Source organism: Sparus aurata, chromosome 4 (assembly GCF_900880675.1).
Source record: "Sparus aurata chromosome 4, fSpaAur1.1, whole genome shotgun sequence".
Lineage (NCBI taxonomy): Eukaryota > Metazoa > Chordata > Actinopteri > Spariformes > Sparidae > Sparus > Sparus aurata.
The window spans coordinates 30,275,297-30,289,663 of NC_044190.1; the positions used below are offsets into that span (position 1 = coordinate 30,275,297).

At 42.4% G+C, this 14,367-nt stretch overlaps 1 protein-coding gene across 1 annotated transcript in view; it reads left to right on the forward strand.

Annotated features, from left to right (window-relative positions):
• Positions 1-14,367, forward strand: part of smyd3 (SET and MYND domain containing 3) — an 81,413-nt gene that overhangs the window by 13,332 nt on the left and 53,714 nt on the right. Inside the window, exons 2-5 of the mRNA XM_030413421.1 lie at positions 4,450-4,513; positions 4,594-4,701; positions 5,652-5,709; positions 5,961-6,112. Coding sequence (XP_030269281.1) covers positions 4,450-4,513; positions 4,594-4,701; positions 5,652-5,709; positions 5,961-6,112 — 382 coding nt within the window. The remainder of the gene's footprint in view (positions 1-4,449; positions 4,514-4,593; positions 4,702-5,651; positions 5,710-5,960; positions 6,113-14,367) is intronic.

Genomic DNA, 14,367 nt, shown 5'->3' on the forward strand with positions numbered 1-14,367 from the left:
TATTTGTTTTCATGAGTGCCGTGCAGCCCTTACAGAGAGGAAATATTCAATTACTTTCAGCAGAGATATGAGGTCTGCAACCCCGCTGGAATACTTGAATCATGTGACCGATATCTATACAGTCATGCGCTCATACTGTATATACTGTGTGTGTGTGTGTGTGTATACTTGCTGAGAGTATATAAGCCTGGAGGCAGTCACCATAACAACAGTTGCTGTGGTGCAACTGTGCATTATTGAGGCTTAGTAACTACATCTACAGTGTTGGGCTATTCACTTATCGTTTCTCTTTGTATGTCACCTCCACGGTGTTTCTCTCACAGTAGCAATCTTTTATCACAGTATATGTACATTTCTTCAATTTGGGTTTTCATTATTGGCCAATCTAGTGAATAACCTGGTGAGTCAGCCTACTTGATTGCACTGATGCAAAAGTCCAATATTGCCATAAAACTGTTGTGCAAAATTGCCCTCTATGTCGGCCAGGACGTCTCTGCAGCACTGCAACACTTCATTATTATGCTGCTTGTCACACATGTTACCTGTTATCAAAAAATTGCGTCCTTCTGAATTTGACCATGCAGTTTCAATAATATTTAAATTAACTGTGCAGCCCTAGTTTCACACATTGGTATGCATCTCCATTCAGTCATTAGAGTAAGCCATTAGAATAACCGATTTTCCTCCTCCTTCATCCTCAACATCTCTGAGTTGTTTTATGTTGTGTAAAACATTGGATTACTTACACCTACTATCTCAGGATGGATCCCCACAGACATGATGCTCGGGCATGTTGAAGCCAAGGATCATTGCTGTTGCTGGGAATTGTAACTGCCTGATATATTTAAAGATAGTCAGTCACAATAATTACATTTGCATGTTACTGATGTAATTTATATTTAAACAGATCGAGAAGTTACACAGAACTCTTCCAGGGTGTTATTACCTGCTGCGCAGCAACATTTCCCACAGAGTATAGCTACAGGCCACAAGTATATAAGATAAATTTAAGATAAAAAAGGGGGTCGTGGTCAGCATCACGCTTCATGTCTGGGTTCATGGAAGATGGATGGACTTCCTGCGGCTGGCAGCTCGTGATATGACCAAACTCTTAGCGTCTGAGTTATGTTCCCAGTTCGTGTGTTGAGGCTGCACAGAACCTGACTGTGTTTAGTTCTGGCCTGCTCCTAATCTGTTGCTAGCGCTTTGTGTCTCACACTGCAGGCATGTGTTTCTTAAATCTGTGGGTGGCTTCCCTGTTTCTGGTTGGTCTCAACATGACAAGAATAGCTGTGTTTTCATGAACCTCTGTCCCGGGGTGAGACTATAAATTTAAGCACCGGGTCTCGAGCTGGAAAGGTCGTCTCAAATAAGACACAGCCGCACAACGAGAGGGGGGGGAGTGAGAAGAAGCATGGGAGGAAAAGAGGAGAGGAAAGTTATAGATTACAGAAGCTAAGAGGCTGAGGAGGAGGAAGAGTGTGTTTTGGAAAATTGTCAAAACTTGTGGGAGCGTCGCGCCAAACACAACAGTCCGGTCTGGTTACGCACAGAAAACACTCTACTTCTGTCACTCGCGTTAACATGCAGCAGCCTTCTGTCAAACCAACAGTGTGTGTGTGTGTGTGTGCGCGCGTTCATACAAGACGTCTGCCTTTGCCTTTAAGCTTCTCATAATGTCATCTGCATCGCTCATAAGCATGTCCAATCTAATCAAACGTCCCATATTCAGTGCGATAAGCCCAAAGATAATGCGTTTACATCCATCTTAACATGTTCTCCATTACCTCATTTGTGTGTGTGTGTGTGTGTGTGTGTGTAAGCTCATAATGCCATCCAATGTCAGGTTTAATCAGCACTGTTCTGTCATTTTCTCTCTCCCTCTCTCTCGTCACATGACAAACCACACAGATAAGTGACTTCTGACAGTATGTGAACTCACGCCAAACAAGCCTTGGGCTCCTCTGCTAACCCCGACTCCCCTGCATTTATGCTCTGATGTTGGAATGACACAAGTAACGCAGAGCAATCCTCAACACACACACACGTACTACACAAAATTGAATTCAAGATTCTCAACATTCTGGGCTTGCAAGTCATTAGTGCTCGTGCATCTAAGCCGCCGACACTTTTAATATGAGCATGTTTAATAAGATGAAATTGAAGTTGTGAGTGTGAGCAGCTGGCAGATGTGCCTCACTGAAGCCCAGAAATACTTTGATGAGCCGCAAATGCCCACATGGTCCGACAATCTGTCGTGCCACTGAGCTGAGATTCAAAGTTAAAGACTTAAAAAAACAAACACCTCCTGTAGGGTGTCCCTGTCGTCTTGTGATCACAGGCACAGACCATGTAATCACAACGTCTCACAGTTTGATTTCAGATCGGGACGTTGTGGATGTTTCAGCTTCCGTGGTTGCATTTTGTCCCCCTCACTCTTCTGTCTATTTTCTTTTTCTGTTAAATTAAAAGGTGAGAAAAAAAAGAGAATAACTCAAGGCTAGAATGGACAGCGATGAGAAAGGTCAAAGGGAGGAAGTGAAAAGCAAAATATGTCCCATTAGAGGAGAACTTACAAAATAAAACAGGAAATAACTAACCCCAAAACTCAAACCATGCTATAAAACATCTCCTTTAAGTTTTTAATGAACTTTTTTGTGTTGCCATGTATTTATTGAGTTTTATTGAATAAACGCCCCTCCCCCTCCCTGAGGGAAAAAGACAACAAAACACACAGCAATGAATTCTTCATATAGCGTCCTGTTAGCAAACCGTTGCTTATCTACACATCAAGCAGGTAGAGAGCACTATTATATTTAATCAGTTGGGTTTATGTCCAATATTCACTCCCTTTTAGCTCCATCTCTCCAACTCCTGAGGGAAATATTTAGCTCTTTAGCTGCTAAATGTTCCATTATCTTCCACAGCTCTTCTCTAATTGTGTCTGTCTTGTGTTTCGTGTCAGCAGGTGGGCAGCTGTTGGTTCTTTTGTTTGACTGAAATTGACTAAAGAACGGTCAAAACTTACTTTAAATAATGGGTACATGTGTCATCATGACTTTTTTTCTCCGTTCATATCCATGAAATTCAACAAAGCTCTCTTCTTAAGTAATTTCAGAATTTTTAGCTGTAATCCCTGGTGTCTAGACACTTCTGCGTCATTCATTCTTCTCTGTCCTGCTGTTATTGTGAATGGTCTGAACTCATCAAGACCCCATGACTCGACGATGGACTCACCTCTTCTGTTGAGTACATTTTGTGGAGCCAGTGGACATGATGGGAAAGTCCACAAAAAAATGTCTGTTTCTATGTATTTACGCGTAACGTGATGTTTATTTTATAGCTTCTTGCAGTCAACGCCTTCTAACTCTTCACCATAATCTCTTTTCTATATTTATTGTTTTGTGAGTCCTTGGATTTTTTGACTTTTTTGACCATACAAGATCAAACAATCAATCAATCCATCTCTACTGTCACCCCTACCATCAATAAACCCAAAAATATCCACAAAAATGCCTTTGAATATAATCTGTATATTATCTAAGTATATAATCTGTATGGATCATATTGGTCTATGCACGAAAAACTGAGTTCCTGTGACTGCCATCTTGTCGTGTGTGTGTGTGTGTGTGTGTGTGTGTGTGTGTGTGTGTGTGTGTGTGTGTGTGTGTGGCTGATGCCCTCTGTACTGGCTGTAATTGGCTGCGTGGAGCAGACCGACACTGCTCTCTAGCTTGTTATCAGACTGACGGCAAACCGGAGAGGATAGCAGTGTCACTCTGAGAGACACAGCAGACCCGTGAGGCAGGAAACAACACAAACAGACGTGAACGCCACATGTGGACACACACACATGCGCGCTCAGACACATGCAACTGCTGTGACACTAACGGGCTGTGACAGTGAGGAGAGTGTATCTAATGTTTTGCTCTTAGACAGTCTGAAAGACGATGGGTAGGTAGATAAACCAAGATAATGGATGCACACGGTCAGCCTAATATAGCAAATAGATAAAGATAAGACAAGGTTGTTACATGGGGAAAGGTCAAGACAATGACAGGAATGTGAAGGGTGCCTGAGTGGACATGTGCATATGTTTGGCCACGCAGCGGCTTAACTACGACAAAGTGTTTCGTATGGTGAACAGTTCTTATTCAGACGAATAAGACTATTGCAACAAAATGTTGCAACAGATATGAAAGTCTGACATCAGTGATTTCTGAAAACTAAAGTGCTGGTCTCATTCCAGCTCACTGAGTCCTTCGTTTCTTGAGAAATGTTGTAATGCTTTTCTACCTCCTGGCCTTGAGAGCCTTTCTGATAAAAGTAAATCAGCCTTCGAATCAGTTTGTTTTTACTGAACGCTGGAATGACAGATCTGTCCTCGCAGGGGCTCAGTTGACAATCTGCTCAGACTAAACTAATCCTCTCCTCTCTCCTTCTGTCCAGACGGGAGACCTTGTTGAGGTGTTCCCAGTGCAAGACAGCTCGCTACTGCAACATCACCTGCCAGGTATAATCTGTGTGCATGAACATGAGAGTGTGTACGTTTCTGTGTGTGTCAGTTTGTTGAAATATGCCCCTCTCCTGCAGCGACAAGCATGGTCTGGGCATAAGAGAGAGTGTAAATGTCTGCGAAGCCTCCTACCCAGAATTCCCACTGACTCAGTCCGTCTGGCTGCCAGACTCATCTTTGCTGTGGTATGTTTCTGCACCTTCTCACTGTTAGAGACTCAAAATAACATGCAAAATTAACACGACCGTTAATACCTTTCCTTCTGCTTAAGGGAGTGCGATACATAATGTGTAGAAACAGCAGACAAACTACAGTGGCACTGAGTAGAGCGCATACCTCCGCCAAGGCCCAACTGTCCCCTTTTTTTAATCAAGCATAAAAACTGCATGATCTGAGGTGCACATTTGTGGTAGTTCCCAATTTCTGTCTAGAAAGAAGACTACCCTCTATGAAATCATATTCATCTAATCATATCTGCTACATCAGGATTTTTGTTTGGAACCATGTCGAATTCTACTCACTCACAGATGCCAACTACCTTAAGAAAGCAGAATTTTTTTTTCATCAAGATCCAGGCATTATTCCCTGAGAAGAAAAAGCCCTATTTTGCAATTTTAAAGAAAGTGAAAAATTAAATTCCCTTAATCGAGATCCACATCATAAGTTAAGGGTTAGGTCCACTCTGGGTTGAGACCCATCCGAGTTTCATGGAAATCTGTTCAGTAGTTTTTGTGTAATCCTGCTTACAAACTAACCAACCAACAAACAAAGGACATGGATGGTAGCATAACCTCCTTTGACGGAGGTAATAAATCTGTGGAACTATAATGACATGCTAATTAGAGCAGCAACAATTAGTTGATTAATTGTTTGAAAGAAAATTAGTTGCCAGCTATTTTGATAATCAATTACCGCTTTCCTTTGTCATTCATGACAGTAAATGAAGAGTCTTTAGGTTTGTGCCTGTTGATTAGACAAAAGAAGCGATTTGAAGACATCACTTTTAGCTTGGGGAAATCCTGACCAAGCATTTTTCACAATTTTTTGACATTTCTATTAAATCAGTTATTCTTAATGAATAATTCTCGTTATTTGCAGCTTTAATTCTCATGCCCCCTTCTTCATTTCCTTCTAGTTAAGTCCATCTCAGAACAGTAGTGAGGAGCTGTACACTTTGGAGGAGCATGAATCACGTAAGTCTCTCCTCCAAGAGTGTGTGCAGGTGTATGTGTGTGTATGTGTGTGTGTGTATGAGTTTAACGCTGGTGCAGTAAAAAGGAATCAAACGGTTGCTTTCATATTTAAGCTCTCTCCAGATATGTTGGGAGCTTTAAGAGATGAGTGTAGCTCTGTGTCTGTCAGAGCTAAATCTCTGTCCAGACATTGTCAGAAGTTCACAGGTAGAAACAGATTATTTCTTTTAATTTAATCCTTTTTTTTTCAGACCTCAGTTCTGTGTCTGAGCAGAAAAAACAAGGTCTGTCTCAGCTGGCATCCATGTTGGAGCTGTACCTACAACAGGAGGCACCTGACCTGGTGCGGGAAATGACATCACTGCCGCCCTCCTGCAGAGAACCCCTCAGCCTTATTGCAAAGGTAGGCTTAATGCATTATAACACATGATAAATATGTATATGTATGCATGTTTTGCTTTTTTGAATAATGCATAGACACATAAACTCTTCAGTACAATCTGAATCTACAAACTCAGGCACAAACATGCCAACCTGTGCACAAAAAGACAAACAGACAAAAGAAACTGTTTATTGCTTTAAGCGTCCCCTGCTGCTTTTGGATGGACCCCAACATATGTCTTAAGATCTTTCCAGCATCTGTGATTAGGTCCCCGTGTGTGTGTGTGTGTGTGTGTGTGTGTGTTTGTGTGGGTGTATGTTTGTGTGTGTGTGTGTATTCCCAGAACAACCTCAGGTCTCATTCTCTTAAAACACACCAGCTGCCTTCGCTAGAATTTAAACCGCATGACGTTCGTTCGATTTTTGGCTCTGCCTCTGTTATCTGTTAGCTCGTGTGTCTCCTTCATGGCTCCAGGTGTTCCAACAAGTGTGCGTGTATGTCTGTGTGTGTGTGTTTGTGTGTGTGCGTTGTGGTCGTCCGTCATAATGATTGCATGAGTGTGTGTTTGTATTAATTGAAAGCAGCCGGGCGAATGAGCTCAGTGTTTCCAGAAAACAAACAAGAAAGTCACAAATGCGCAGTACAGAGCTCATCACAGTACTGCTGGTTTAGTTTTGGTGGAGAGACGAAACAAAATGTACAGAGTGCTGAGGTGTGTTTCTGGGACTGATGGTCGCTCTAACATTTTGATCCATAAAACACGAACATTTTTGATACATGATATTCAACATCCCCAAAGGATGAAACCTAATGATTTAGGTGATCCATAGAGTTTTCCTCTAGCGCCACCTTGAGGTTGTCCTTTTTGTCTTCTGGGTAAATTATCTACAGAACCATCTCACGGATTGCCGTGAAATTTCGCACAGACAATAGGAGTGTAACCTATTTTGAGATATTGGACGGATGAAGGATGTTCCCTTTTTGGAAAAGAGTTACTGCACTTTTAGGCGAGATGGGAACACCTTTTGCAAACAAGTTCTAACGCAATGAGCATTCACTGATCAGCTGTTTCTGCTCCGAGGGAAGCGGAAGACTGCTGCCTTCTTCTTCTTGGGTAATCCCATTGATTTTCCATTCACACATAAATTCCTACATTTGCTCAAAGATTGCCAAGGTGACAGGTTCTTTTTTCCTCCTCTTCGGCTTCTTTGAGGTTTATTGGCGGCTGGTAAACAGCTGGTTCTGTTTCCTGTTTGTGCCCTCATATTCTTCTACTCTATTTATTACAATCATGTCTTTGTTTCCCATGCCGCCGACCGCGACAGAACCATGCTTTGCATTTTTCTACATAACATATCAAGAAGTATGGATGATGAATTAGAAAGTCCGAGAGAGTGTTTAATCTGATGAGATATGGATATGTGTTTGTTTTTGTGTGTGCGTGAGTGAGTTTGTGAGAGCTGGACTGGATTGTAAAGCTGGGAAAACTGGAAAGCTGCTGATTATATGTGGTTCAAGATTCCGATGGGAATCCGGCTCCGATCCTAGGGAGATGAAGAGCGAACAACACTTGGTGGATTAAAGAGAAGAAGAAAGGGAGGAGGAGTGTGTGTGAAAGGAGAACAGAGGGGAGATGAGTGAGGCAGAAGAGAGGAGGAAATGTACGAAGTGTGTCACAACATGAAATTTAAACAGAAAGAGGAAGACTAGGATAGCAACTTTAAGAAAGACACTCGCTGAAAATAAACCTGTGAGGTAACATAGACTGTCACCTTTCAGAAACAAGAGCCATGGGAATGAGACAGACGGGGCTGGGAGCCAAACTGAAAATAAGGAAAGGAAGGAAATGTAAGAACAGGATCTGGATGTGCTTTAAGTTAAATATGTCAAAGTAAACAAAAGACCTGTGTGGATTCCTGATGTTTGTCTTTATGTGTATAGGGGCGCTTACTTGCAAGTATATATGTTTAGCCGAGCTATCACCGAAAATACCCAGAACGTTTTAGTCCCTGGAACTACTTTTATGAGAACGTATGAGAAAGTGACTGTTTCTGAGCGACTACACAACATTGATGAACTTTGTCCTGGGTCCATCTGTCACATGCTTTCTTCTGTCTCTCCAAGTTTTTGTGTCGAAGAGCAATGCTTCACCCAAATAGAGACTTTGTGGAGGGAAATGTTCACAGAACTTCCCCCAAAGTTTGCTAGAACCTGGCACAAGTTCCTGCAGTGGAACGGTGACTTTTGTGTGTAGCTTCTTCCTGAAAAACAACCACATACTGACATATAGCTTCTTATGGACAGTCAGGGCAAATCCCCTCTCACTCACACCTCACTGAGGCTATAACACCATATAATGCCATTACTGAAGCAGTAAAGCTTAGACTGATAGATAAACTTCAGTCATTTACTGCTGGTAGACTTGTAGTGTATTAGTGTAGTGACTCAGAATTCATATAGAAGCTGACGGATCACCATAGGTTGCTTTGTTAGTGTGCTTTAAAAGTATTGCTACATTAACAGGCTCCCTAGATCAGTTTGAGCTGTTGTGTAAATCCTTGAAAATGCAACTTGAGGCGCATTTGCAACAAACATGGAGGCAACAAGAGCTGTCATTGGTATCTTGTGAAACTATAACTGGCAACTGGTCCATCTTCATAACTGGTCACAGCAGATTATAAAAGACTTCTGGGGCTCTTAGCCTTTTATTTTGACAGGACAGCTTTATTGAGTCAGATGAGAAATGGGGTTGGGCCACCAGCTGGAATCGAGCTTGATCCACTTCCAAGGTCTCAGCCTTCGTACATAGTCCCTCCGCGCAACCTGGTGAGCTACCTGGGAGCCCCACAGCTCATCTTAAAATGTGTTCAAGGTAAAAACTGACAGTTGTAAGTGATGCAAACTAATCCCACTGCTGAAACCATTTTTCTGATCTCCCGTGTTGGAAATTACGCATTTTTGTAGCAGCACGGGGTCTTTAAAACATTCCGTATCACGCGTATTGGGAACTTGGAGATGCAGCTGGGGTGTGTAATGATCTAGTTAACACACACCTATAGAATTGGCAACCGGCAACCTAACGCCAGCAGCACAAAAACTGTGTATCAAACAGGACAAAGAGGTGACACAGAAAACAGTGTTTACAGGTATCTGATAATGTGGCACACACACACACACACACACACATACACACACACACACACACACACAAACACAAACACAGAGCCAACTGGCAGTTTGTAGAGATTACTGAAGATAGTTTGGCTAAAATACTATCCCCAAATTGCTTTGCTGTGTAAGTGACAAAAACAAGCTCCCATTGTCTCAACCTACCAGTTAAATCAGAGTACACAGGTATTCAGAGCTGGGACATTTACTGGATCAATTTAAAACACATGCTCTTTCTTGAATGTGTATAGACATGATGTTAAACCAACTATAAAATCCTGGAAAGGATTGAAAGGAAATTACTTTTAAACCACCTGTGATGCACTTGGACGTTCGGGAAAATAGTATTTAAAGCAAACAACAAAACAAGTTCACAAGAACTAGTACCTGTATCTAATTTCCCATCACCCATTTATCAGCCACTCATCAGAGAACCCCAGTCACTTCACCGCTAAGTGAACAGTGTAGAGACAGACACAACCAAAAATGTAAAACAAAGCACAACGACATGCGGGGAACTTCAGTCTCCAGAGTGTCATTCTATAGGCTGGCTGTAGGGGGCACTGTGATTGCATGGACAGCATCTTGTATCCAAGGAGTGGTGAAGTCTTTCATTTCACTCTCTCTCCGTCTATCCTCTTGGACATCTCCTCTGCTTCTCCAGACTATTTTCTGCGTCTCTCATCTGATTTAACTGTCCGTGTGTCTCTCTGTCTCTGTCCTTCCGTCCCTTACATCTCTCTCCACATCTCGCTCCTCATTATTCCTACTTACCATTGCGACCCTTTTCTCTTCTTTCCCCCCTCATGCTCTCTCGCTCTCTCTCTCTCTCTCTCTCTCTCTCTCTCTCTCTCTCTCTTTAATGGCTCAAGAACAAAAAACAAACGAGGAGTTTATTATTGTGTACTTGGATTGTGCAGTGTGCTTAACAAAATACCAAAATAGGTCATTACTGTGAGTATGTGTCGTGTGTGCGTGTGTGTGTATGTTGGGGGTCCAGTGTTTTACAGTGTGGGAGTGTTTTGTGCTATAAAACCATTCTTTACGCTAATAGCCGCTCCCTCCACGGCGCCCTAATGGTGTCTCACAAACACACACGTGCATGCACACTAACACACACAATGAAGTCATGCCACAGCATCATTACTGCTCTTAATATACCCAAGAGAAGCAAGACGAGAGGGAGTGTGTGTTTTGTGTGTATAATGTGCTATATTTGTGTTGCTGTGTGTGTGTGTGTGTGTGTGTGTGTGTGTGTGTGCAGCCCTGTGCAGCTATGTGATGCAGATAGACTGCAGTGTGTTGTGTGTGTGTTCGCCTAAATCAGGTTCTCTTCCATTCCTATGTTGCTTCAGACTACAGTAGTGCATGTGTGTGTGTTGTGTGTGTGTTGGTCAGACTGCGGCGGTGCAATAAGCAATGACAGATGAGATGTGGCTGCAGCACGTTTTACTGCCTCCCTCGAGCAACTTACCGTCTCCCCATTGTGTGTGTGTGTGTGTGTGTGAATGCGTCTGTGTGCATCTGTGTGTGTGTATATGTGGGTTAAACTAGCGTATATGTGTAGCATAGCATACGTATATGTGTTCCTGCATTTTTCTGTGTTTCTGTGCGTGTGTGTGTGTGCGCTTTACATTGTGTCTATGTGCCTTTGAGTGCTGTGTGAACTTATTGTTATGCTGCATCAGCCCTTGCTGCATTGAGACCCATTTCCCACACACACCCCTTACATGACCGAGATGTTACCCCATAAAACACACACACACACACACACACACACACACACAAACACACACACACACACACACACAGACACAGACATCTCTATCTGCTCTGAACCTGCTCCTCTGCGTCTTGTTCTCGCTCTCTCAGCCTCATTCATTCTCACTCCGCTGCCTGACGATCACTTCTCCACTTCACTGACAAACCCCACTTCTCATTCGCTCTCGATCTCGAGGCCAAGTCTCTTAAACTGCAGCTTTGGAAAGGAGAGTTATATATAGCTGTTGAAAGACACCTCACAGGCCTAGTTTCGTGCCAGCATTTGAATTTTATAATCTTGAATTACAGGACCTTACATGAAAAACGCATAAACGAAAAGTCTCAGTCTTTAAAAGCACAGTTAAACTATTTGCTTGAGGTTGATGATATACCGTTTCATGAGATCCATACTGTAGGAGGCTCCTGCATACATTAATGCTAAGCATACTTGGTTCACAGAATTGTGTGGGAGGTCTGCTCTGCAGTCTGACGAGATGATTATTAGTTGATATGCAGTAAGGGCATAAACACAATATAATTTTTCTGCAAAATAAGGGGCCGATCACACAGTGATGCATCCTAGAAACGGTTCGAAAACAAAACCATTGTTTGTCCGATAGCAAGTCACGTTTTTTTTTGTGCAGTTTTTATAGGTCAGAATGTGTTCCATTTTTCGGAGCAAGGTGTTGGTTCACACAGCTTTTCCTATTATAACCTGATAGTCGAATACACACACAGCCCAACTCCACAGGCGCATCACACTGTTTTGTTCAAAACATGCTTTCTAAAGTGATTATACCTGTAGTGACAAGTCTGTGTGTCTGGATTTACCAGGACGTGTAAAGTGGTTTCAGATAATGGTTGTGATGAAACAAAGATATTTTTATTGCAGTAAGACAACAACAGACAAAATACAGTAATTAAGTAGTTTTGGACAATAACTGTCTCGTTGAGTTTTATCTCAGTAGGGTTCATCTCCAGTAGGGTTTTGGGAGTGTGGGCTGGCTCGTGAAGTTGAACTCTACAAACATTTATCAACAGAGGCTTCATTTAACAGTCCAAATATAACTCTCAACACTATCCACAGCTCATTTATTTCTTTTTAATTTGTTTGCAGAACATTTTACTTGGTGATGGAAATAGATGCAGGATGGAAGGATGCAGAGAGACTCTCTGCATCCTTCCATCCTGCAAGAAAGAATGACAAAAAAGACGTAATATGAAGGATTTTCCTAACAATCATACTTTTCCTAAACTCATACAAAAGTATTCCCTCAATAGCCACTTAGGACCCTTTAGATCAGGTGTTACCACCATTTTTGACAAAAAAAAACCCCAAAGTTAAATCACACAATAAAATGTTTTCATCGTCATATTTATCATTTAAAAAAAACAGTTTTGGCAACGTTTTTACTGTTAAATGGAAATTATTAATAAGTAATAATCCAGTAATCCAGGAAAATAATCAACCATAAGTGGAAATTACATCACCCCCCTTAGTTCCTACTGGGTTTTTGCAGCTCGGTACTGAATTACCTGAGACCTGGTGCTGTTCCGCAGCCCAGTGGTTGGATGACCTCTGCTCTAGAATGTGTGGTGGTGTCTGTATCTGCAGAATCCCTACCCTCTGCCGTTTATTTTCTTATTTTGCTGTGTTCAGGTTGTTTCTGAGTGTAAGTCTTTGGGCAGCGAGTGTGTAGCCCCCCAACCACTAACAGTGTTGGACTATGAGAGCGGGACTGTAGAGACCAATTGCCAGAGATTGTGAGTACACTTCCAAGAGGACCGTTTGAGCCTGAGAGGAGGGGATAGTTGTGAATGTTGTGTTTCCAAACTGCTACCAACAATTCCAACTTATTCTGCCTTTAACCTCGCTGCCACTCTATAAATAAAAAAAGGGCTTGACAGACAATGACAGAGTGCTGGGGAAGGAAGAGGTTTGGATTTGAAGTTACAAGAAAAGGTGAATGAAAAAGATGGGGGGAAGAGGAGAGTGAGGAAAAGAGACAAACGGGCAAGTGAATGCAGAGGCAGAGAGTCTTACAAAGGACGAATGAAGGCAAAACCACAGAGACATGGAGGGTTATGAGAAGAATAAAAGATGGAAAATAGGCAAGAACAGAGGAGTGGAGGATAACGTTAAACGAGTGAGAGAAAGAATGAAGGAAGTGAAGAGGTGTAGATGACGGATTGGAACAGGGAGTACATACTCTGCCCGATAAAAGGTCTGAAGTAGCTGTATTTATGGTTCTGTGTGTATGAGGCTATAACTGGGGCTCTTGGGACACACACACACACACACACACACACACACACACACACACACACACACACACAGATCTCATCTGACCATGCTGGAAGCAAGGCGAGTCCCTATGGAAGAGTATGTCATATTGTTTATTACCTATGTATGGAGACGATTTATCACAGGCGACACACACACACACACACACACACACACACACACACACACACACCTACCTGATGTCATGTGTGAGTGTGGAGCCAATATATTTACACCCCTGCTGAAAACCCCTGTTTTTGCTTCAATTACACAAGCAGAAATGTGTGTGTGTGTGTGGGTGTGTGTGTGTGTGTGTGTGTGTGTGTGTGTGTGTGTGTGTGTGTGTGTGTGTGTGGGGGGGGGGGGGGGGGGGGGGGGGGATTGTCATAATATAACTTGTGTACATCTGTGTGTAGGTGTAATTCTTGGCGTGTACAGGTGTGTGTTGTAGATGCGTGCGTGTAAGTTGTTGTTTGTGTGTAGGAGTAATTTATTCTCGTGGCTTTCCTTTATATTTATTGGCCATCTGTTGAGCAGCTAAATGGGATGCAGAATCCGTCAAACTAGAGCACCTTAACAAATGGAAAAGTTATCACTATCCAAACTAGCATGAAGTACAACTTCCTTCCTTTCTTAGGTCATTTAATCTGAGAAAAGGGAAGGAAGGAAATGAGGAAGGATGGAAGAAGGTAAGGAAAGAGGGTGGGAGGAAGTCAAAGACCAAGTTTTGAAGGATTTAAAAAGGAGAAATGACAAAAAAAGATGTTACATGTTTTCCACCTCCTACATGAGCAGGTTCCTGTGTCTCTGTGCATGTATGTTTGCCTGTTTGTTGTGTGTGTGTGTGTGTGTGTGTGTGTGTGTGTGTGTGCATGTGTGTGTTTATGTGTGTTTGAAGTCATTACAATAATCCTTGTGTGTATGTGTTAGTATGTTCAGCATTATCTCTCTAACATTTCCCTGGCCTGCCGTTGTAGCTGGCAGTGCCATGGGTGCTACCTAATTAGCTTAGGATTTGAAAAAAAAATCACACACACACACACACACAGAGAGAGAGAGCTTA